Source organism: Marmota marmota, unplaced genomic scaffold, assembly GCF_001458135.2.
Source record: "Marmota marmota marmota unplaced genomic scaffold, marMar, whole genome shotgun sequence".
Classification (NCBI taxonomy): Eukaryota; Metazoa; Chordata; class Mammalia; order Rodentia; family Sciuridae; genus Marmota; species Marmota marmota.
The window spans coordinates 24,140-49,978 of NW_026005615.1; the positions used below are offsets into that span (position 1 = coordinate 24,140).

A 25,839-nucleotide genomic window follows, 5' to 3' on the forward strand; every position below is an offset into this window, starting at 1 on the left:
CATTATGTTTAGAGAAAGAAGCCCAGACACACAACTTATGATTCCATGTGTGTGAAATATCCAGAACAGGTGGGACGTGGATTAGTGGCTGTGAAGGGAGTGGAGGATGAAGGGCATGGGGGTCGCTGGGCAGTACAGCCTATGTGGCAGGAGTGATGTGAATGTTCTAGAATTAGCACTGATGGTTGCAGAACCTTGTACACACACTGGAACCCACTGCATGTTCTGAACACTGAGGCAATACTGTTCTGGGAACAGGCTCGTGCCTCGCCCAGGGTTGGGTAGGGGTGCAGGGCTATGTACCAAGTGGACATGGCCACTGTGACAGTTGTGTCAGAGGAAAAGGACCTGGCAGGATCGGGAACGTGGTCAGTAGAGCGAGCCCAGGAGGCCTCAGTGCCTTGTGAGCAGCACAGGCTCTCTCAGGGTGAGGTGGCTCCACATGTCATGGCCACAGAGGAATCCTCAGGCCTAGGCCCCAGTGGACCTGAGTGCTCTAGATGGTCCCTCTTCCCCCTTTTTGTCACTCAGATGGCCAGGGTCTCTCAATGGCAGCTCTGTTAGCTCCGGTCTCAAGGGCCCAGTGAACCCTGGAGAGGACTCAGAGGTAGGGAGGGGAGGAGGATGCACTGGCCCCAGGCACCTCCTTTCAGAAGGGAAGGTGGCAGCCAAGGCTCCCACACTGGGAACCCAGAGCCCCATTGGATCAGGAGAAGGGCTCACAGAGCACACAAAGGGACACAGAGAGCCAGAGCCCACACTCCACCCCTGGCGCCATGGACCAGTAACAGCTCCACTGCATCCCAGCTCCACTAATAACAATAACACTAACCATAACCGCTACATTGGGAAGCTCATCTATGTTCCCGGCATTGGGAGAAGGGCTTCTTGTGGTACCTGATACAATTCCTGTAATAAATTAATGAGGTTGGTTCTATATTTACTTTATTAAGAAGAAAAACGGCAATAAGGAGTCTCTGACTGAGGCCCGGTGCTGCTCAACAATTCCACCTAGCCCACTGCTCAAGGGTTGTCTTTGGAGCACTGTGTCCAATAGAGAAGATGGAGGGCTGGGGATGTGACTCAAGCAGTAATGTGCTCGCCTGGCATGCGTGCGGCCGGGTTCCATCCTCAGCACCACATACAAACAAAGATATTGTGTCCGCCAAAAACTAAAAAATAAATATTAAAAATTTAAAAAAAAGAGAGAAGATGGAAACCTTCTGAACGTCCACAGGCAGGGCATGGCTCAGTGGGCACATACACACAGTGTGAAATAGTATGCAGCAGAGAACGTGATGAACTGCATCCGTGTGTTAGTTAAGACTAGCCCGAGTGCTTCAGCTTCCTCCTCTGTAAAACAGATTTTTGTCCCGGGGTTTAGATAGCAGACTTGCCCATCAGCCGTAGAGAGTGGTTGGCCTTCTCTGCTCACTTTGTAGGTGTGACCAGGTGAGGGGACCTGGCCACAGAAGGTGAGTGGGCGGATGCACTCACTTTGAAACAGAGGACCCAAGAATGCAAGTCCTTGTGCCCTCTGTTCTCTGCCATGCTGGTGATAGTCACCCTGTCACCCTGGGTCCCAAAGTAAGGACAATGCAGAGCAAAGCCCCAGGCTGATCTGTGTTGAACGTGGCAAAATCAACCTCCATCGTTTGGAACCATTAGAATCTAGTGGTTTCAAGTAACTTTGGGGCAGGTTATTTGGACTCTCAGAGCAAAGACAAAAATAACTGTAAACACATCTTGAATTCTAGCTGGGTTATTCACCGCAATGTAGGTCAGCAGCTCCAAAGCTCCTTTAGTATCTAGGATTGAGCAAATGACATGCTGGATAACCAGAGCCAGGGTTCTCACTGCTGGAAGAAGGGGTTTTAAGGTGGAGAGGAGAGAGAGTCAGGGTGAGCTCTGCAAACAGGACCTGGCACGGGTGGCCAGCGGGAGCTTGGGGTGGGATGCCCGTGTGTGCATGTGTGGAGTGTGGCCGTGGGTGTGTGCACGCGTGTGGCTTTTCCTCAGTTCTGTCCAGAGAGGGTACAGACCCAAAAGACAATACCCCTTTAGCAGCTAGGATACCCAGAGCCCAGACTTCAGTTCTGAACATCATGCCCCAGGAAAGAAAGCAGAAGCTCAGAGAAACGGCTGATTCACAGACTGAGGCGAGGACTGTCAAGGTCATGAGCGGAAAATACCCAGAAGCTAACAGTATGCTCAGAAAATGTCAAATGGACACAGGAGACAGGTGAAGGCACTGCTGCAGAACCTGTACGGCTCAGCATCACCACAAGTCGTCCCAGAAGGTGACAATGAACTTAGGATGAGTCCACACCAACACCACTGGGAAGCAGAAGCTGCGTCCTTAGGGTCGAACTCCAACCAGTAAATGAGGAAGGAACTGCAGAAGGAGACCACCACCTCCGTGGCCACCATTTGTTACCACAGCTGTTCCAGAGAGAATCATGCGAGGATTCGAGTAGTGATTGAAAGTACAAGGAACGGGATATCTGCACAGCGCAAAGGCCCTCTGTGCAGGAGACACGCTCACTTCAAAGAGGAGAAACGGCAGCTGTGTGGTGCGGACACTGCACACACCAGCCACTCCAGGCCATCAGTGACATCACTAGTGACATGTGAACAGACCCCGTGTCTCGCAGAGGAGGAGAGGTGAGGATGGTAAGGAACAAGGGCCAGGCCAGCCCGGACTGCACAGTGACTGCTTGGTACCCTCCAATGCATCCTGGTCTAAGGACAGAGACCAGGTAACCCTTCCAGATCAAGAGGCACAGATACAACACATGATTCCAGAGTTGGTTGGTTGGTTGGTTGGTACAATGGACACTAGTGGGCCAAGAATAAGAATAAAGCCCAGGGATGGGAAAATTCTTTGTGTTGACATTCATTTCCAGATTTTAAGATTTCACTCTTCCTTTTTAAGGATTCTGGGGAAATTCACACCAAAGTATTTACAAAGTACCTCATATGTATAACTTACTCTTGAACACTTCATTAAAATAATATTAGGTGTTTATGTTGAGAGAGATAATATTGATATTGGGGGGATTTTAACAAAGGTATTTGGGAAATGCATTTTTCAGACCCACAGATACAATCAAAAGAACCAAAAGAAAATACAACAAAGATGAACTGATGAACAAATGCATAACAATACAGAATATAAGTCACCTAACAAACATGACTAATGACAATTAATTTATCTTAAACCCTTAACATAAGTGATAGGCACAGGCTGAATGATTTACATGCACTTGCTGTTCATAATAATGCATGTTTATAATACAGAGAATGATACGTATCAATACCTGATAAAGCACCAAAACCTGCCTGGGACCTTGTAAGTTCCTGATACATTTTAACAGTTCTTATTAACATCTTACTTCATCCTCAAACATCGCTATTGCAACACCGCTATTGAAGGGTTACTATTTGTATCCCCATTTTACCAGAATCACACTGCTGCTAAGTGAGGAGCCAGGACGGGAGCGCATGTGATCTGCCACAGAAGCCATCACCCGGCTGCCCTGCGAGTCTACTCAGCTCCTCGCCTGTGCAACAGACCTTGCCATCCCACTCTTTTGCCTAACTCAAAAGAAAGCTTGAAGGATCAAAGGTAGATTTATAGAGACTTTAAATTTAAAACCTCTACAAAGATGTTACATGCATGTGAACCTTAATTTTTAGTCACAGTCAAGTGTCCCCAGAGACCCCTACCATGGCCTTGTGTGGCTTTCATGTGCTCCCCCCAGTTCCTCCCCCAGCCTGTGGTTCTGGACCACAGCCCTGAGATCTGGCCACCTGCATGCCCAGGTCCCTGGCCCAAGAACACTGGCCTTTAGGCAGGAATCTAATCTGACCACACTCAGGTGGCAGGCACCCAGACTCATTCTGACAGCTGCAAGGCGATGTGAACTTCACCCAGAGAGGAGCAAAGACACTGGCTTCAATTTAAATGAAGGATTTCAGTCCCACTGTTGTGCATTAAGTAACTCTGAAACCAGCCCTTCTCCCCTCCCCAACGCACCCAAGGGATATTTTTAGATTCGGATAATTTATTATCCACAATGCAGTAAGAGATTGCAAAATTCAGCTCTTTATGAGTTCTTGAATAACACAAAGAAAGGTATTCCTAATAGGCCGGCGCACAGAGGGTCAGGAGGGGCTCAAATAGCCCAGCACAAATAGCCCAGTCCCTGCAGCCTCTGTACTGGCAGCGGGTGGGCAGGGAGTGGGCCCTGGACCCTTAAAGCCACAGCTCTGAACTACGGCAGCAGGAACCACACTTCTTTCTTCCCACTGTTTCCCACACTGCCTGAGGTAAAACAAGACGCCAAATGCTGAACCCTGTTAAAGCTGCCCAATGTGACCCAGGGGCCATCCATTGGAAACCTCCCTCCTCCTCATCCCCATCACCTTGGGAATGGTGATGAGGTGCCAAGTCACCATTTTATACAAAATGGACTTGTCCCCCACAAGTCACCATCAATTGGTCCAGATAAAGCATGTGGAATGGGGCTGAAGAGATCTCAGCCTCTCTGACTCCTTTCCGGAAACGAAGACATTAACTAAAGGGCAGTTGCTGGGCATTTCCTCCCAGCAGAGTGGCCAAGGCGGGAGGTGGAGAGGTGGGTGAAACACTGGCAGGGAGCAGGCTTCCTGCAGAGCTCAGGCAGGTGGCCCTTCACAGCCTTCGGATTCCAGGACACGTCATGTCCTTGTCAAGAATTCACCTGCAGAGCAGCTTCCACGGGTCCTAGCTGGTTTCTGCTCTCACCAGAGTCATCCTCCCCCAAGGGCTCAGCCATGCCAGTGTCCTTTGCTCCCTGAGTCCTGGTGGGGGAGACAGAGGAGCTGCACCCCAAGGCTCCAACTTTCCAAAATGACACCAAAGTCGCGATGTCCTCAGTTTCTCAAATGCTTCACTTGACCAGCTGGAGAGGACACGGGATCCTGCACCCTTCCCTGGAGGCCCCACACCCGTGGCAGGAGAGCAGGATGGGTCGACACGGACGGCCCTCGATTTACAGCCAGGAGATCCGTCTGCACCACAGACTTCCTAGTGGCCCCGGGCCAGCAATCATCTCTTCTGTAAAGTGGGCAGTAACATCCAACCTGGGCCAGAGCGGAAGAGCAGAGGCTCCCACAGGCACCGTTAGCCAAGCTGGACAGAGACAGGGAGGGTGAGAGAGAACCATGAGCCCCAGAGACCAAGACTGCCACAGAGATGGGGCACAGGAGCCAGAGAGGCGCAGGACCATGGAGACCGGCTCTGCCCTGCTCCCAGCCTGCTTCCTCCTCCACTCCACCTCCATGGGTCTTGTGCAGCCCATACCAGCTCCAACACTGACAGCAGCCACCTGTGCCTTCTCTCCTTCCCCTCGATGGGCAGGCCGCTAACCACAGCGTAACCTGTTGACTATTTCTCTCTTGTCTGAAAAAACTCTCATCCATTCTGAGCTGAATTCAAATTTAAAACAACTTCCAGTTGCCACCAGGCTGGCAAGCAAATGGCATCGGCTCCATTGAAACCTAAAACGTGGGCTGAGGGCACCAGTGAGCAGACACTGCTGAGACCTGGGCTGGCAGGAATAGCCTTACTTAAATATGAATGAACTCCCTGATAGTGCTGTGAACTGGCCAGGGCTTGGTGACTGCAGGGAGCAGGGGGAGCCCTGGAAGGAGGCTCCACTGATTGTCGATCCTTCAGTCAGGCCACTGGGTGGGTGGGTGGGTGGGTGGGTGGACGGATCCATGGTTTGGAAAGGAAGAGAGGGGAGGTGAGAGAGGTGGAAGAGTAGAGCAAGAAGGAACAAGGAAGGAGGGAGGGAAGATGGAGGGAGAGGGAGACGATGGGCAAGCAAGTTTGGTCCTAAAGAGAGAGAGAACAGACAGAGAGAGAGAGAGAGGGAGATGGAATGAGACAAAATGGTAAAGGACAAAGGGACCTGGACAAACTGGAGGGGACAAATCCAGAGAGCTAGCAGAGCAGCCAGGGGAGGCAGACCAACCGGGCTTGCAGACAGAAAGACAGAAAGAGGCACCAAGGAGGAGCCAACCAGGAGACTGGGACCTCGCAAGCCAGAGGCCTTCTGCTCTAGAGAAGCCGAGAGGCAGGTGTGTGGACCGGCTGTCCCAGGTCAGCCCACTGACCACTGTGTCCTGCAGAGGTTAGGCTGACATGGCTGAGTGGGGCCCAGCGTAGAACAGCACCTGACAGCGCAGGGACACCGGGTAGAGTGCCCTATACCCGGGGAGGTCCAGCAAGGACCAACCACTCTTGTCCTGAGGTCTCCTGGTGGGAAGCAGCTGATCTCAAAAGCCAGCTGCTGAGCAAACACTCGGGGCTGCCGGGTTCACGAGTGGAAAGGGTCAGGACAGAGCGTACGGACACATTCCCAGGACTGTGGGTGCCACTTACATCTCCCAGGCTTTATTCACATAATCCACAAACAAGTCTGTGGGGAGGAGCCAGAGCTCTGATTTTACAGATGAGAACGCAGAGGCTCAAGGATCTCAGCCAAGGTAGGAAGACTGAGCGCTGCACCTGCTACCAGCGCCCAGAGCCCGGGCCTCACCCCTGCACAGTTCTGCTCCTTAGGAAAGACCCACAGCAGCACCTGAAGAGCTAGAGACGCGGAGCCAGGTGTGAGGCGAGTCTCTGCATCTCATTAGTCTTCAGAGAGGGTCTTTCTCAACCCGCCCTGCTCTCCGTTAGTTTTCCATGTCACCTGCTTTAGTCATCAGACTTGCCACAATTTGGAAATTATCTGACCTGTTTGCCTGTCTCTTGAATTTGCCCATCTCACTGAAAGTGATTCACAACTTCCACTTCCATCGATGGACCGATACCAGAATTGGTCCAATGGCCATAAGGCACAGGGAACCAGAGAAGGGACGGATCTTACTGTGTGATGAAAAACTCCACCTCGCTGCCTGCTGGTTCCTCACTGGACCCCAGCATCTGCTCCTAGCGGACACTTGTTCTGAAGACAGGAAAGAACCAGAAGCAAGGGAAACACAAGAGGGAGGGGAGGGAAGAGGACCCACCGGGTTCACTGGCCAGCGGCAGGTCCACCTCTCACCCCACCTGGCGGGGCCACTGCGGTCCTGGGGACCGGCTCTTCTCTCGTGGCAGGGTGCCAGCATCCCATACTGACCCTGGGAGGATCAACCCTGGCTGGCCTCTCCTGAGCATGCCTGGGCCTCGAGCTCTCCTTCCCCACAGTATTCCTCCTCCTGCAGGAGCCAGCAGGTGGCACAGTGGCTCAGGGTGGCTCTGATCCAAGTCCTACCCTGCCACTTAGGACTTTCACCCAGACTTACTCTGATTCAGTTTCCTTATCCATAAGAGGTGGTTGGTCACTGGGCCTCTAAAGTGGACTGAGTGTTGATGTGAGTGATGCAGGTAGGACTCAGGACCTGCTGGGCCCTGGGCAGCTGCTCCGAAGGGTCGCTGGTTTCACGACTCCCATCACGACTTTTCTCCACCCATCCTTCCAGACTCTCGAAGGCCCAGCCTCCACGTGTGGCCTTCCTGACTGACAATTTCTCCCAGGCAGACAAGCTGCTTCCTCCACCGACTGTGTCCCTAAAGTGCCTTATAAATGCCTCCTCCTGGGACCCATCACCTGGCTGTCTTGGGTGTGGTTTTGTGTATACTTTTGGTTTCCTGGAGCCTAGCACAAGCCTGGAAATCTTAGCGTGTTTGAACAAATTAATGAACACCACAATGTGAGAGTGCGGAGTCCGAGTGGGAGAGGGAAGGGAAGGCAGGCCACAGAAAACTCCCCAGCCCTCCCTCCTGGGCCTCGCCAACCCCCTTCAAAACCAAGCGCCACCTCAGAAGAGCCTGGCTAATTAAGAACTTTCATGAACAATCTATCTGTCAACAGAGAAGCCTGCAGATCCTAACTGGTGAAACTGACAGAAGACTGTCCCACTTTTTCCACTCAAAGCATTTTAGAATTTCTATCTTGGGAGGAGCTGAGAGAAGGTAGCAAGAAGCAGAACTTGATGAAAATTACATGCTCGTCTCCATGGTTTTTTTTCCTGCCAAGACCAAATGTGCGGTGTCGGTATTGAAGCCATCCTTCCAATCCGTTTGATAAATCATGCAGCACCTTTTCCTTACTAGACCTAAGTATTAATATCTAAAATAAGCAGTTTGCCATATTATTATAATTCAAACTAAGTCTACCATATGCCCCAGCATTGGGAAAAGGGTTTCAGGACTCAAGTTCATGAAACCGCAGGCGGCAGACCTATTTTTGTCTCCACAGCTGAATTATATCAAATCCAACTGTATCCTTTCTTCGTCTGAGTCTTGAAGCACATGAGTGGGCTTGTATTATCAGTGTCCCTGGGAGGCCATAGCAAGTGGCCACAATCTTGGTGACTTAGAATGACAGAAACTATCTTGAAAGGCTGGGGTACCAGCTGGGCCATAATCACCCAGAAAGAAGGCTCAGTCTCTCTGTGTTGGTGGCTCCCAGAGTGCCTTGGCCTGGGGGGGCACATGGCCAATCCCCACCTCATCTCCACACAGCGTCTGGGTATCCCAGCTGTCCCTTTGCTCTTAACGACAGTGGCTGCTGGAGAAGTCCAGGATGGGATCTTCTCAGATCCCTAACCGAGAAGCCTCCGTTTCCAAGTGTGTTCCCATTCGCAGGTACCAGGGGACATACCTTTGGACATACCTTTTTTGGGGAGCCATTGTGGGGGCTTGGTTTACTGGAGTATTTAAAGCAAGGCACAAGATGAAACCTTGACCTTCACCTTGTTAGGAAGACAAAAATAGTGACAATCACGTGGCTCTTCCTGGATTGAAAGTCCAATCTTTCTTCTTTAAAAAAAAAGTTGCTCCACACTTTGGGGAAATTAGTGTGGCATTTGCATATTTTCATATCAAATTCAAAATTCAGTTTGCAAACGAGCAACTGCCTATTGACTGGAGCTCCTCGTGTGAAGATGAAGTCACAAGCTTCAGTTATCTGTACATCCTGAAAGCTTGCACAGGTCTCACTTTTTGTTTTCAAAGAATCAACCCAGGAAACAGTGGTTGGCTGTCTCTGGGAAACAGGAGGGTTAACGTAGCTGTCTCCAAGAAGTTACTCTGTCCAACCTCATCAATGGCACACATATCTTGTCTCTAAAACATGCCCCTGGCAGACCCTGGGGTCCAAGACAGCTGTTTGATGACACCCTGCTCAGACCACCCATGGGCCAGGAAGCAGTATGGATGCCGGGTGGCTGGTGGCTCTGCCTACCTTCCCCTGAAGACGAGGGTGAGAGGGTTTGTGGCTCCGTGAGAGCAGGAAGCCAAGTGCGGTTCAATGATTTCCTTCTGGGTTTCTGTTCCCCAAATAAGCTCCTTTTAAAGGCGAGGGGACAGATGAGCTATTTTGGATATTTAATTTGAGCTAATCCTGTTACTAGACAAAGAAAAAAATATATGCCCTGAATACTGCAAATTAAGGAGCTGTGTTTGCTGTTGGGAATGCAGGTGAAGCGGAATAGCAGCAAAGAGACAGTCCCTGAACCCCGTAATTTAGACAGTGTGCTGTTCACAGGTGCCCAGTGTTTATCCAATTTGTACATTGATTTGTCATCACAGACTTTGGAAATCATTTATGAAGGATCAAAAAAAAAAAAAAAAAACCCAGAGAGAGAAGACAGAGTGACCTATTATTTCAAAAAGATGGGCACTGGCTATATCTAAGGACAAGAAAAGTCTGGCCCCACATCTGCTTGGGGCACTGGGGAACTTGACCCCTGACCCCTCTCAGGCCATGTTCTCCTGGCTAGTCTGAGCCCACCCCTCCAGCACAAGTGCTTCCAGGGCACAGGCTGACAGTCAACCAGCATCCAGCATTCCTCAGGCCTCAGTGATTGGTTCAAGGTCTAGCACATGACCCCACCTGGTCCAATAAGATGGGGCTTTCTGCAGCTCCTACTGACAACCTGGTCCCTGACCCAAAGCTCTGAGGCACACCAGCATGACCCTCTCAGCTGGTCTGACTTAGGGTGAAACCTAGAAACCTGGCGGGGCTGCAATCTAAAGTTAGGACGGTGGCCCAACAGCTCCCCCGAGAAGGAACTGACCATCTGCTCCTGTAGCTTCTCAAATGTCCAGGTAGACTTGGAAGCCTTCTGCATAAGGGCTGGGCCACACTCAATCACTGCCTAATTCAGGTGGAATTACCCATCAATGTGGATATTTGCACCCCCCATTCCAATGTTGAAGTTCTAACCCTCACTGTGGAGACTTTGGAGATGAGGCCTTTGAGGAAGAAAATAGGCTGATTAAGATCATAAAGGTGGGGCCAATATTAGTGTCCTTATAAGAAGAGACAACGGAGAAGTCACAAGAGCACACAGCCAGATGGCAGCTGTCCTGGAGCCTGGAGAAGGGCTTGTGACCAAACCTCCCTCACCAGCACCTTTACCTTGGACTGCAGCCTTGGTAATAGAGAGGAATAAGTTCCTGCTGTGCAGACACCTCCTCCGTGAGGCTTTGCTGAGGTAGCTCCAGACGACCAACACAGGATGTCAGTCTCAATCAGAGACCGGCCAGCCCTCCTGTGGGTAAGGACACCCATTTGCATGGCCAGCTTATCCAGCACCTGCACGCCTCCCCCTCCTGGGGGCAGCTGTGACTCACACCCCCCACACACCCTTCCTCACATCAGCTGCAACAGCAGAGTCACAGCATCCCCGGGGGCCAGCAGGAAGGTGCGGCCATCCCCCCCACACAGAGGAAGAGGCTGAGGCTCAGAGAGGACAGAGTGGTGATGAAGCCGCCCAGTCAAGAGCCCCTCTTCTCTCTTCTGGGTGCTTATTTCTCCTGGGACATTTTTCTTATTACTTATTTAAATTAGAGCTTGGAAAGATTGTGTGCACAATCACAGCACCCGCACCATGCCATGTGGCGGGGAGACTCCGGGCGGCCCTCTTCACATTTTCATTAGTGCGTGACAGTCTCGCTCAGTGGTGGGTCCTCCTGATGTCCTTGCTCCACTTCAGTCCCCAGTGCCTCCTCGTCCCTGCCCCTCATCCCTCCTGTCCCCTTCCTCTGCTGGCCTTCATGTGTTTTCCTTAATCACTGCCGTATAGATAAAGTGAGATCCATGGGGGACACTCGTATGTGCCTAGCATCATTTGGCCCATGTCATTCCACAGTCCTCCCTTTCCCGTACCTCCTTCCCCTCCTCAGCCCCCTTCCTCTGCTCCACTGATCTTCCCCCCTCTTTTCTTAGAATCCTCCACTTTCCAACCTGGAATCCTGGGCTCTCCACTAACCTGTACACTTGGGTAAGGGACTGTTTTCTCAAACACTAGATTTGATCACATAAAAGTCCACAGCACCCTCTCCTAGAACCCGACACTACACCACCTTTTATTCCCCCAATCATGTGTCCTCATCTGAGATTAATACAGGTGTTTTTGTCCTGATAGCCCCTCCCTCGGCAGGCTGAGGGGCAGGGGCCATCAGTGTGGTCGACTGGCCCTCTGCCTTGGAACAAGGGCAGAGTCAGTGGGTGCTGGGGGCAGCCGGGCGGGTGTGTGGGTGTATCCACCGACAGCTTGATTAATAGATCAATTGATGAGACTCGTCTTCTTGATCTAAAATGCCTCAGAACGTACACCCTTTGCCTCTAACGCTGACACCCTGTAGAACAGAGGAAGAGGCTCGTCTAATACTGTTCATGTAAGTGCAGCCATTTACAGAGTCAGGTGGATGAATAAAGTCTGCATTAGGAGATGGCACAAAGGCTTTCTCTGTCACCTGGACTGTGTGCCTCCATTTTCCCTGCTACAAAAGTCTACGTTAGGAGGTTCGCCCGTACCCTGAGTTCATGTCAGCCCTGCAGTGAGAGAGAAGTCCCGGACTCTGATGCCCCGTCCTCCCGCCCGGGTGCTCCCAGGCCAGCCTCCCTTGACTGGTTTCTGACTCTGGAAAACTAACATGGTCCTCATGGGTGTCAGTTATGCCTCGGGGCACATGTTCTAGTTTTGTCCTTTGACTTTACAGACGTCTGGTGAGAAATCTGAGTTCTCAGCGCAGAATTCTCTAGCCCCTCCCTACATGGGGGAAGAAAACTGCACCAGCCACAGAGTTTCAGGTGGCAGACCCCGAGTCACCTAGTACACACACATCCTGTAACGGCCTCTGACGCCCGCTCTGAGGCCCGTGGAAAGGACAGGGACACTGTCTCCATGTGTCACCTCCAGGGGCAACTGGGAAGGGACAGCTCCTAGAACAGGCGAGGGGCTGGCCAAAGGGTCCTGCCCATGAACAGCCTGCTTACCCCAGAGACTACAGAAGACACCACCCTGAAGACACTCCCATAGGGTCTTCTCAGGGTGAGCCTGCCCCTCTCCACATCTCCTTACCTGCCAGCTCTTCCCAGAGCCAGGTCCTTCTCACAATCTGCTCAAACACCACCCCAGGTTCTGTTCTCTGACCAAAACTCCTGAATTAGTGAAACAAACAGTCCATCACTGTCCCGACTGCCACCCTGGTTTCTTCCCCTCCAGATCACTCATAGGAAGTCCTGAGGTTACTTATTTAGCAATTCACTCACTGTCTGCAGCATCCTCAGTTTCCGTCATGTAGTAAGTACTCAGCTAACACTCATGGAATGAATGAATGAATTCAATCCAAACCTCAAACAAAATGCTGCATTCTCAGCTAAATGCATCCTGCTCAAAGAAAGCATGGCTGCGCTGGTCTCTGATTTAAGGTAGGTAGGTAGACCAAGCACATGCAAGGGATCCTTGTGTTGCCTCCCAATATCCATCTCCCCTTTTCATGCTACCAAGACCCATTTTGTTCAGATATTAGAAAGATCTTGATCTCTGGGAGGGTTTTTCCCTCCGCCAACCCCAGGAGATTAGTTGAATTGGTCTAAATCAGTCTCAGAGACTTAAGTCTCCTGGATAAACGATTCATCCAGGGGCAGGCGGGGCTTCAACCCCAAGTACATGTGCAAAGAGGACCACTAAGAAGGTCTTCTAAGGTACAGGGATGGAAATACAGGACTGAAAATAAAGATGACATACGTCTTTGCATATGTATGCATGGGGAGATGAATGTCTCTGTGGGAGGCTGCACGTGTGTTTATGGTAACACATTACTTCGTGCTGAGAATGTGGCATACGTAATGCATTTGAGTTGACTCCTGATAAAGAAAAGGCCATTATTCCTTTATCTTTCTTATGGTCAGGAACAGAGACACACTGAGTCTGTAGATACAGTGTGTCTACCTGTGCAGCAGCCGTTTTGTGATCATGTTCTACACTTAGGGGGAAAAGGCCAAGAGAACCTTCCCTGAGGCCTCACAGCTGCTGGAACAAAGCCAGCCAACCTCAGATGCAGCTCAAGCTCCTACAGTCACATACCAACAGGACAAAAGATCAAGAATGTCAAAAAGGAGTCACTCTGTGAGGCAAGGGCCAGGTGGAGGTATAGGAAAACCCTGAGACAACGGTGACACTGGTGGGAATAAAACTCACGGGGCAGCTTATATCAGGTTGCTGGGTCAGCAGTCTCTTGGTTCCTGGCTGAAACAGGTTCTTGGGTAAGCTAGAGATGCATTAGACCTCACCTCCAAAATATAGGGAGACACCTGTCAGCAGATGACCAAGATGGCAGGTGGGCAGTGGCTGTTTTCAGGTATCCTGATTTTCCCAGTTTGCAGATGACTTGTCTCTTCTCCAGGGCCCTCATCAATTTATGGCCCCCTGCCCCACACCCACGTTGTCACCAGCATTTCTTATTTTAAGGACACATCAGAGGAGAATCCGCCCCCTTCTGCCTCCCCATGGTACAGGGGAAGACTGAGTTCCCACCCTCCCCGCCACCAAAGCCAAGTCAGCCCCTGCTTTGATTTTGCCTTCCTCTCCCTAACATTGAAGGACGCCTTTCAGTGGAGACAGAGCGCTCTGTTTCAGCACGATTCTCAAGAATCTTACTAGTGCAGGTAGCCTGGGGCACATTTTAACATCCACTTGCCTTCAACCAAAATGTCACATAGTTTATTTTTCTACCAGCTTTTGGGGAGTATAATTTGCGCACAATGAAATGTACCTATTTTAAGATTACATCCGCTTAATGCTTTTTGACAAGTACACAGACACGCGTAACCACCATGACAACTCAGTAGAGAACACGGTTGGCCCTTTGTGCCTGAGTGTTCCCAGCCCTGGGGCCAACCAAGCCCGGGTCAAAAAAATCCCACAAACACTGTGTCTGTACTGAACATGACAGACCTTCCTCTTGTCATTAGTCCATAAATAGCACAGCCTAACAGGTGTTCAAATAGCATTTAGGTTGCGATGGGCATTGTAAGTGACCTAGGATGATTAAAAGTGGGAGGGTCACAGAGGGTGGGGGCACACTCAGTGCCACTTCACATGAGGAACTGAGCTTCTGGGGGTCTTGGTATCTGCAGGGGCCGGGAACCAGGGCCCCGTGGACACTGTGGGAAAGCTGGACTTGCATCCCGCAAGGCTCCTCCTGCCCCTGCCTAGCCAAACGGCCCTCAACCCTGCTCCAGGCAAAAACGGTTTGCTTTCTGTCCATGAATTAGATGTGTGGATCCTAGAATGCCCTCTCAAGTGTCTCAAAGTTGGGGCACATATTGGCTCTTGGTCTCGTCATTGCTGGAGAGTGGCCCACTGCAGGGACCTGCTTCACCTCATTCATGCACCATCAGCTGACCACAACTGGACTCTCTCAAACTCCTGAAGCTGATGATCACGGAGCATTAGTGTGGAGCCACCGGGTCACATAGGCAGGCTGTGTTTAGCATCATAAGCAATTGCAACACTGTGTCCCACGGTTGTGATGCGTGACAAGGAAGGACCCCAGGTCTGGTCATGCGCAGGCTCCCCAGCGCTGGCTGTGGTCCACCTGCTGCCCCTAGTGGCAGGCAGTGGCACTGCAGCTGTCTTAAGGTGCATCGCTCTGATGATGAGCACCAGGCTGACATCCAACCTCATGTCTGTTGGCCTCTTGCTCATCTTGTTTTTGTGAAGCTTTTATTTGACTCTTTACCCGCCCTTCGACTGATGGTTTATCTCCCTATTAATTAACCTGATAGCATCTTGGAACAGACAGCTCCCTTGTTAGACATGTCTGGTTAGCATTTCTTCTAGTCCACATCTTACGTGTTTTTTCCTTAACTGTAGGTAGATTTGGAGGAGTAAATGTTGTTAGTGCTGATCCATGTTCCAATGCTACTTAAAGTCAGATTTTTCTTTAAGGTTTGTGTTTGGTTTTGGTTTTTCTGTTTTGGAGTTTTAAAAAATTGTTTGTTTTTGTATTCCAAATAAAAACCTTTGGCCACTCAAAGGTCAGAAAGATTTTCTACTGTTTTCTCTCACATTATTTAGGATATTAGGCTTTATACCTGGGCCTATGAGCCATTTTGAGTTAGTTTAATGTCTAGGATGAGAAATAAGAGTCAAGGTTCATTACGTTCATACGAATGTCAATCTGGAATGATTTGTTAGAGACGACATCCTTTCTCCATTAATTAATCTTGGTGCTTTCAGAGTCAAACAAGTGACCGTGGAGGAGAGGGGGTCTATTTCTCATCACTGGTTTGATCCAGTGAGCTCTGCCTATCGTACGCCAATACCATGAATTTTGATCACTGAAGCAAACTAGATATCCTCCATATTTGTTCTCATTTTTCAAAATTGTTTCATACCTTCCAGGTTGGTAGGCCTTGTACAAGTTGCCAAATTAGCTTGTCAGTTTCTACAAAAATCCCTCTGATATTTTTATGTGGTGTAATGATCCAGTAGGTCAATTAAAGAGGAAAAAAGTGTCTATAAACATGGTATATTTCTTTTTTAGGATGTCTCTAAAATCTCAATTATATTTTGAAATTTTATTATACATTTTAGGAGTATAAGTACTGATAATTTTGACATGCTGCAGTTTTGATTTCCTTCAGAAAAAAAGTATTTTGACTTTTTAATTTCTTCTTAACTCATGGGTAAATTAGAAATATGCTAGTTGATCACCAAATGTTGGGGGATTTTACAGCTATCTTTCTGGTTTTCAATTCTGTGTAGGTCAAAGAACACACTCTGAATAGTTTTTAACCTTTTAAAGTTACTAAGGCCTATTTTATGGCCCAGTGTGCTGTCTTTGGTGAGATCCCAAGCACTCCTGACAGGAGAAGCTAGCCTGCTATCACTGTGTACACTGGTGTGTAGATGTGGATTAAGCTCAGTTGCCTGGAGTGAGTTGGTTTCTGTGGATCCTTACTGAGTGGCCAGCTATTTATTCTATCAGTTGAGGAGGAAGGAGTGCTTATAACTCCAGCTACAATTATATATGTCTTTACTGCCATTTCAGTTATATTATTTTTCTTTGTGTGTTTTGAAGATTGTTATTGAGTGCATACAGATTTAGGATCATTATGCTTTCTTGATGAACTCAACCCCCTTGTCATGATGAACTTTCCTTTATAATCTCTGGCAATATCCCATGGTCTGACACTAACTTATCACTTCATTACTTATGATTCATGTTAGAAGTAGTTCTTCTTCCATTCTTTAGTTTTGACCCATCTATGTCTTACTATGCTTAACACATTTTATGGTATCTTGTTAATAACGTTGGGTGTTCCCTTGTTTTCCATCCTGACGATCCTTGATTTTTAATTTTATTCAACCACTTAATTGTATTTAACTAATTGTATTTAACTATTAACAGAGCTTAAGTGTATTAAACTTTGCAGCTTGGATACAATTACATTTAATGTAATTATTGATCCATCTGGATGAAAACTGCCATTTTCCACTTATCTTTCCATTTCCCACCTGCGTCCCGTTCCGTCGCTCTTTTACATGAACTGTTTAGTATCCACGCCTCTTTCCTGTGGCTTCTTGGCCACCCTCCTCTGTTCCACACTGATCCTCTGGGGCCTATTTTAACCTCTACACAGACCCTCTCAAGCCCATCTTCAGGTAGCCCAGCGCCACACGGCCTGTGATGAGTAGGCATGTCCCCACCGCCTTCCCACTGCCCCTGTGGACACTGGACTCTGTTTCTTCCATGCAGGCTGCAGGTCCCTTCTCAGGGCCTGGGTTCTTTGCCGTGTATTTCACTTCCACTTGTTATAACCCCAGGAAACTCTCCTGGGTCTTTGCTTTCAATGATTTGAAGACTCTTTTCACTGGACACACATTCTTGGTTGGCAGGGATTTTTTGTTCTCATTGACTGTGGTTTCAGTACTTTGAATAAGTCACCTATGGTGTCCTGACCTGCATTGTTTCTGGAGTGAAGGGAACTGACATTATTGTCTTTGTCACCACCACCAATCGTGACAAATTTCAGACGTCTCGGGAGCAGTAAAATGGCACTATAAAGCGTATTTTATGGGTAAGAGCTCATTCACAGCCAGGAGAGGGGCATATAAAAATATCCAGATTGTGACAGGAAAATAATAGTGGGATTAGTGGACTATTGTCTCCGAGGGTGGAGACGCCCAACTTCAACAGGATGCCGTGGGAAGCACAGGGAGGGCCCTGCAGGCTCAGGTTCCCTCAGAGGCACTCTGTGCTCTGGGGGATCAGCCCATCGCCCCTCCCACCCCCATACCTGCTTCTGCACAGACACCAGGTGAGCTGAGGACGTTATGGGCGAGCATTTGAAAGCATCAGACAGTGACTTCATGAGGAACCAAGGTCAGCTCCTTCTACACACCTTTTGGTGGCAGTGACCATCCAACCCTATTTGTGGCAGGTCTGAGGTCCAGCTCCTCCCTCAATCAAGCTTCCAAAACTGGTGAGGATGAAGGGTGGACACTGTCACCTGCTGCTGGTGGCCATATGAATCTGGCAATGTCATTCAAGACTGGCCACCCACAGGACATCTAATCCTAATGTCAGGGCCTCTGTAACACGTCATGTGATGCTACTATTGCAGCAAAAATTATAAGAAGAAAGAAAGAAGAAGGGATTGGGGCTGGGGATGTGGCTCAAGCGGTAGCGCACTTGCCTGGCATGCGTGCGGCCCGGGTTCAATCCTCAGCACCACATACAAACAAAAATGTTGTGTCCGCCGAAAACTAAAATATTAAAAAAAAAAAAATCTCTCTCTCTCTCTCAAAAAAAAAAAAAGAAAAAAAAGGAAGAAGAAGGGAAAGGAAATAATCTAAACATCTAATGATGGCACTGACAAATGGTGCGTGTTTTTTGTTTTTTGGGTTTTTTTTTTTTTTTTTTTTGTACCAGGGATTGACGCAGGGGCGCTTTACCACTGAGCCACATCCCCAGCCCTTTTTATGTTTTATTTAGAGACAGGATCTTGCTAAATTGCTTAGGGCCTTGCTAAGTTGCTGAGGCTGGCCTTGAACTTGCGATCCTCCTGTTCCAGCCTCCTCAGCCTCTGGAATAATAGGTGTGCACCCATAAACCCCAAATCATGCTCATTCTATGAAATAGCACATGCTACGAAGAAGGGAACGATTTAGTCTTGTGCATATTGGCCTGCTGTTGTGTCATGATGTCACAAAGAAATGTGACTAGAAGACTCCCATATTTCCTGTGTGGCTCAGAAAAGGGGCACAGATGCTGGGACCTGGATATGCCCAGGATGTCCCCGCATGCACCGTTTTGGGAAGAAAGCATGAAAGGTCCTCCAGGTTCTTGAGAAAATAATACTTTAAGGACCACAATCTCTCTCCCGCCCCAAACTCAGGGAAAAAAAGAAAACTGTAGTCTGTGCACAGCCCTTGAAATTCTGGCCACAGTCAGCCATCACCTATACTACTATTATTTAATATTCCTTTAAATTCACTCATAGTTTTATATAATTTTATTTAAATACTTAAATATATGTTCCTTTATGTCTGTGTGTGTGTGTGTGGGGGGGTGTATTTAAGAGATGCTTGCTCTTCCATAAATGAAAGGGTCAGTATTTGCTTACAATAAATTCACCTTAAAAGCACATACACAGGTACCCTCACCCTGCAGGGTTCCAGTGAACATGACTTAGTGACCACAGTGAGACTAAACAACAGCAGACCCCAAGTACACAGCTCAGCTTCCAGTTACCAGAGTGTCCTGTTTGTGCCCTAAGCACAGGAAGCACAAACTCGGCCACCAGCCCCCACTCACCAGACCCTGCTTAGCCAACAGAGGTGCGGCAAGAGTGACTGGTCACACCAATTATTTCAGTCTGCTGGTGACTGGTCACCGTGTGTCTGTTATTCAATTCACACTCAGCAAAATGGGCTGGTGCTGTCTCCTGTTGTCCCAGTGATAAAGTGACCTGGCAGAATACAAGGATAACTAGAATGTGGAGTTGGCCATGAAGACAAGGGGACCGTACAGAAGTATCCAGTGATAACAGCGAAACTCAATTGAAACCACACGTAGAGGGACTCACAGCGGGAGCAGCCGAGGAAGGAGATGCTGCCACCACCACAATGCAAGGGCCGGGCATCTGCAGCCAGAGGAACCTAAGGAAGTGACCTGTGCCCAGCTGAGGAAAGCGTGGGAACAAGGAGCGAGAAGATGTCAGAGGCAGGACGCTGGCCAAATGCCACAGCCAGGAATCCTCGGGGCCACTGCACAGCCTTGGGGTGCAGATTTGGCTTCAGAAAAGAGGGTGGCAGTCTGCCCATGCAGCCCGCTGCACAGGACAGAGCCACTTCACCCAGGCAGAAGCTAAATGGGAAGAAGCAGATGTCACTGCAGCCACTTTGACAAGTTTTACACAACGAAACGCAGCACAAATTCCCCACTTACTCACTTTTAATTATAACGTACTAAGTGAATATTAGTTCTGCTTTTTTTAAAATCCTATGGTCACAGAATAATCACCTCTGTCTCCACTGACAACTCGGATCTCATGGTTGTGTCTGGCACGTTTTAGGTCGCACACTCCTGTGCAAAGCTAGGACCACCTGTAACTCACACAGAGCGATGCTGTTGCCTGCCCAGGCTTGGCTACCAGGCTGCTCATCCTCCACTAAAAGGTGAGATTAAAATGGCTAGAAAGCTATGGGAAACCCAGCAGAAGCAAGGGCCACGCCCCCTTGGCCTGGTCAGAAAGCTGATGGAGGAAGGGGGAATGGGGTGGCCCTTGCTTCTGGATCAGGAGTCACTTCCTCTGGACACAACTTGGCACACTCTGAGCTCAGTGTCGGCCCAGCCCACCCCCTGGATGTGTCTCCTCCACCCAGGATACCTCGGCCTCTGTGGGTCCCCTCCTGCAGACCACCCCACCCCAACACTCCAGGCACAGGCATCTCACCCTCTGCAGAGCCTCCTGGGATCGGCAGCCCTGCTCAGGCTGCTGTGTCCACTCCCAGGACACAAATGAGAAGATGGTGACACTTCCGCCCCTCAGAAAAAGATGAGTCTATTGACTCAGGCACAACAAGGCGCCTCCTGCTGTCTGCTGTTCACCTGTCCCACTAAGTTCCCAAATCTGCAATGTCCAGAATGTGAGTGGCACTGCTTAGACAGCTGTGGGCAGTGCACAGCCTGGGCAACCTTACTCAGCAGTCCTGAGTGTGTTCAAGCTGCCTTAGGCTGGGAGGCTCCTCGGTGGGATCAGAACCTGGTCCTGCCACAGCCAGGCTGATGGCCCTGAGTGGCTCCATCTACTGACACATCTCAGGTGTGAAATGAAATTTCAGTTAAAATAATCAATGAAGTTTCTAAGCTAGAAGCTCACCCTCATCAACCAAAAAGCAGACACTCCAGACCTTACAGAGAAAGGAGAGAGTGACATTCAGGAAAGGTGAGGTGAGCACAGTAGGGAGCCTTTTGGGTGGGGGAGGGCACAGGCAGGGCATGGGGCATGGGGCAGGAGTCTGTGGATGGGTCACTCCTGGTCTTCCATCCATGGGACTGAATTGTGCACTGATTTGGGAACTGGGGACACTGCTCTGTCTGGAGGGCAGTTCCACCCTCCCCCTAGACAAACCTCAGGCCACAGGTCCCCCTTTCCTCTTGCCTGGGAAGACATCTGGGCATGCACAGTGGCCACTGAACTACCACAGGAGAAGAGGCCCATGGGAGCCCTGGGGAGGCACCCGGGCTGTTGTCTGCCTCATTGGCAATTCTGCGGGGAGCAGGGGAGATGTGACACTTCCTCAGGAGCTCGAGGGAGCTACAAACACAGCACCATGACCTCACAGACAATCATTATTTTTTCCTCATATTCATCTGCAAAGAAAATTACCCAGGCCATTTTATCAGGTGGCATTTTAAATGAGCTGGGTATTCACATGGAGGGCATGGGGGTGGCAGCTGTACCCAGGACACTCAGGGCAAACTGAGAGGTTCTTTCCTCTTTGCAGGGAGGAGGGGGGGGAGAGACCCACAAAGAGGCCATTTGCCCTCGTGAGGCAGAAAGAAGAGACAAGGACCCGTGCTCCCTGCCTGTGCTCCTGCGTTTGAACAGCGGCTGTGAAAAGAACGTGCCGTGCTGGGCCTTGGTCCCAGGAGAAGGGTGGGAACCCCTGGCTAGAGGCCCAGCTGGCCAGCGCTGTGTCCAGGGCTCTCTCCTGCAGCAGTCGCAAGCAGCCTCCACAGCCGAGGACGGAGACAGCTGCATGTTGAAGGTCCAACGGGACCCTGGCCTTGTCAGAAACAAGACGGACCCACAGAAGACCCCAGGAATGGACACATCAAAACGTGACTCACGCAGGAGAAGAAAGAAGTATTTTCATTTTCCTCTTTATGAAAGTCTCCCTTTAACAGACTTCACAATGAGAAAAAAAATATTTTGAAAACAAATTATTTGCCTGCCTCAATCTCCTCATGACTTGAGTAGAGAACAGAAAAGAGGCTCCACTCTGTGCTCTGCAAGGAGCGGTGGTCAGGGAGAAGGGAACGAGTGGGGGACCAGAAGCCCTGGACTTGGCGTCTGTCCCTGCGACCTCTGACCTGCCTCTGAGATGCTTCTCCGAGCCCCAAGCTCTGGAGGTGGGCACCGAGGCACCACAGGGCTGTCATGTGAACTGATTGGGAAAAATCCACAGGAAGGACTCGCAGTGACCGATGCAGTCCACAACCCCACACCTAGGGACGAGGCCCAAGACACCCACTAACACGGGCTGCCCTGGGGACTCGGAGCCCCCCACAGGACAGGAACCACCAGCTAAGCCACCTAGAGCTTCAGGAGGAAGTCACCCTGAGTGACTCCCACTGGGCATCCTGAAAACCCCAGAGGACATCCAGAAACAGTCATGCATCACTGGAAAGGGGCTGAAGTGTCCAGGGGACTCACTGAACTGGTAGATGGACAAGAAGGGTTGGTGAGGGGCCATAATACCACTCTAGGGTCACGCCAATAGGCATGTGAGCGCATAACCACGCCTGGTAACGCGTCAGCCTGCGGCAAAACACACCTGCAGTCGGACTAGGAAGAGCCGAGGATAAGAATCGCTACCAATCAGAGGTGGGTGACAACTGGGATTTTTTTTTAAGACTTTAAGTAATACAAGAGTCACAGATGGAAGGAGCAGGCCCACCCCTGGAGCAGAGAAGAGTCCCCAGGGGCAAGGGCATCCTCCCTGCCCAGGCTGAGGCCCTGGCCTCATGGGAAGTGTGGCTGGGCCCTCGGGATGCTGCAGAAGGTGGCCAGGGCTGGTCCCTGGACAGTGGCACCTGGGAGACTTTGCGTGCTGCTGGGAGCCGTGTGGAGAGAGTGCAGGAAATGGGGGAAGCCCCTGCCCTCCAGGCCATGCCCTGTCCCCCAGTGGCCTCTGCTGGAGGTTCCCAGACCCCTACCACCCCTGCAGAGGGCCTGCCCGGGGCACCTGGAGTCCAGGAAGCTGTCCCCAGACCTGCCCGTCACAGCCCAGGAAGCTTCCTGGTGCCCTTCAAGGTGCGCGTTTTCTCTCTTGACTCCATGAGTGACGAGCAACTAGCGTATTTGAAAGGGTTTGCTAAATGGTCACAAGGTTTACTTTTAGCAGAATGTGAATTTTCATAGGACAAAATGAAAATGTGACATAGGACAAAATGAAAGGTGCTTAACCCCACATGGTCAGCTAGCGACTAATCAAAACATAAGATCCCCCACCCCAGCCAAGTGGCCTCCATCAGACCTGCATTTCTCGTGGGTCCTTCAGACCAAGGCAAGGGGGCGGGGGGTGGAGATTCCTGGAGGGTCGAGAGAGGCTGTGCCTGTTCCTGTAGAGCAGAGGCAGCCGAGGCTCTCCTGGGGAGGTGGCCCTGCTCTCCCCTGCTCTCGTCCTGTGGGCACAACTGCCTCCTAGTCAAGAGGCCCTGGAGTAACAGCTTCTCAGGGAGCCGCTGGATCACAGGCAGGACCTGAGGGGGCTGGATCCCGGGACCAAGGAGAGCAGGCAGCTCCCTGAGAACCCTACGCTTCCTCAACAGCAGAGCTGGGCTGAAGGCCACCCGTGGCTGTCCCCACACTCTGCCTGTTAGCACACAAGCATGATCCATCTCCACGGTGACAGACAACACATCACAACAGCCACAGAGTCAGCTCTGCAAAATGACATGTCCCAAAACTGTAGCTGAGGTCAAGTGATTGACACTGAGAAACCTTCCTGGGGCCAAGCATTCCCTAGTCCTGAGGCCACTTTCCAGGGGCCTCTGATGGCAATAAACGCAGCTGAGTACTAATCTCTGAGTACTTCTAATCCACGGTGCAGCCCAGAACCCTCAGGTGTTTTCCTCACAGGGTAACACGAGAAGCCAGCCCAGGGGCTCCGGGCTGAAAGTGACCCCTGGACCTCTCCATCTCAGCAGTGACCGCCCCTTCCAGGTGGGAGCCATTATATCCTGCCTGGACCTTCGCCAACCTACCAACCCTCTGCCACACAGTGGCTGTCCATCTCACGCCCACTGCTCGGCATAAACCAGGGCCTGCCACTCCAGTGCCAAAGCCCTCCAGTGACCCTGAAGCCCATATGGATGTCTCAGTTACACCATACTAAAACATTTTGTTTTTCATTTTGGCTTTGATATGGTTTGCTTAAGGTAGGTTCTTTTGGCATTTTCAACTAAAGGACTCAGGACTAAAAGACTAAATTTGGTGTACCTTCTAAGAACATTTCTTTCAGGTAAGGAGGGGGAAAGCTGTCCCCAGTGCCTCAAATACAACCTCACTGTTTCCAGTGGAAACAAAACCCCATTGGCAGTGCTGATCCCAGTTTACAGGGCATGAGACTTCTGGGTTTTGTTTCTTTGTTACACTGTGAGGATTTTGTTTTTGCTATTTTGTTTGTTTGTTCTTGAAATCATCACTGAGCAGCAACTTCATGATAAAACCAGAAACTGTTAGCTTTGTGTATGGGCATGTGTGCGCGTGCGCATGTCTTGAAGGGGGTAAAGTGTCCTTAAAGTCCCTTTATTTTGTGAATGCAATAATCCCTGGCCTTTCAAACATTTGCTAGTGATTCTCCATGTGCCCAAGTGGGTGGGGTAACATCCACATTTCTACAGCATCTGGGACCATGAGGGAGCAGCAGGAAACAAACCACAGTGAAATCACAGCGACCAGCTGAGCAAGAAAGATGCAAGAAAGATGCAGAACTGGACAAAGAAAGCTACCCTGAGAGACTCAGAGCTGCCCTGGTGTTGGGGTGGCTCTGGGAGCCCAGGGGAGGGCCGTTGGGGACAGTGTCCAGAGCACTGCCCCGAGGCCAGGCCCAGCAGTGCCCGCTGCTGCAGCAGAAGAGACTCCCGGGCTCTGCGTGGGCCTGCACTGACCGCCTTGCACCTACCCAGCGTCCGCTGTTCTGGCCTCGCCCAGCGCGCTGTTCAGTTAGTTAGTGACATTGGATAGTTGTAAACATCTGTAGCCTCACTGTGCTGATAGTGTGCTCTTCTTTACCTGCCGAGTCCTACTGTGTGCACTTGTTGGAAAGGGCCCTGGCACATCTTCTCTGAACCTGTGGATGCATTTTACTGAGACAGCAGGTCCTGGCAGGTGTCATTAAGTTTGGGATCTCAAAAGGATCAGCTGGAGGACAGCGGGCCTCACATCCAATGACAGGTGTCCTTTTAAGACAGAAGGGAGGGACATGTGGAGAAGACCGGCTGGGGAGATGCAGCCAGACGCCAAAGGCCCCTGGAGCCCCGGAGCTGGAGGAGGCAGTGCGGATCCCCCTGGGAGACACACAGCCTGCCAAGTCTGGAGCCTGGGCCTCGCTGTGCATGAAGCTGCCCTGTTGTGGTCCCTGCCAGGCGCCACAGCCCTGGAAGACCCACACACTGCACCAGGAGCGCAAGCCCACCTGCTCACTGTGAGCTGCCTCACCTGACCGAAGGGCACCTGGGGCTCAGCAGAGCTGCCCCCCACCATGGTCCCCACTGTCCAGCAGGCCTGGGGCAGTGGGAAGGGCGTCCTGGGCTTTGCCTTCAGCGACCACCCAGATAAGACCACCTTAGATAAGAGCACTTTTCCTTTTTCCTTGGATAGGAAATGGGGGGGACTGTCCGTCAAGCTGTCTCTTCTAGACAGAGAAGAACCTATGTGACCTGGTCACACCCCTGACTGTACCTTAGAAGCACTCGCAGATCTTTAAAAGGATCAAAAGTGATACACCCTCCCCTCACCTACTCCCTGCTCTGCTACCAAGATCCCCACTCAATCACATTGGGGCAGGTCTAAGGATTGGTGTTTTTTATTTTTATTTTAATTTTTTTAATTCTCCAGATGCTTCTAAGGTTCAGTAAGGTTGTGAGCTTCCTTCTCTTTGGGATCCATAAACTGAGCATAAAAGTGAATAAAATGACTGAAGCCCCATATCCTGTCAGGGTGCCCTGCAGAAAGCAGGCATCAGCGAACCCGAGCAGGCAGGCTC

General features: G+C 50.4%; 1 protein-coding gene across 4 annotated transcripts in view; it reads right to left on the reverse strand.

Annotated features, from left to right (window-relative positions):
* LOC125614648 (transmembrane protein 132B-like) overlaps positions 1–25,839 on the reverse strand; it is a 44,855-nt gene that overhangs the window by 13,016 nt on the left and 6,000 nt on the right. The window contains exon 1 of one of the 4 annotated variants that reach the window (XR_007345221.1): positions 833–1,060. The exons of 1 other annotated variant lie outside the window; for it this stretch is intronic. Coding sequence is in view for 1 of the 3 variants with exons in the window: in XM_048797569.1 (XP_048653526.1) it covers positions 833–835 (3 nt within the window). In the remaining 2 variants the exon portion in view is untranslated. Of the gene's footprint in view, positions 1–832; positions 1,061–25,839 lie in introns of those variants that run through there. 2 more of the 4 variants (XR_007345220.1, XM_048797569.1) reach the window with 2 other exon arrangements.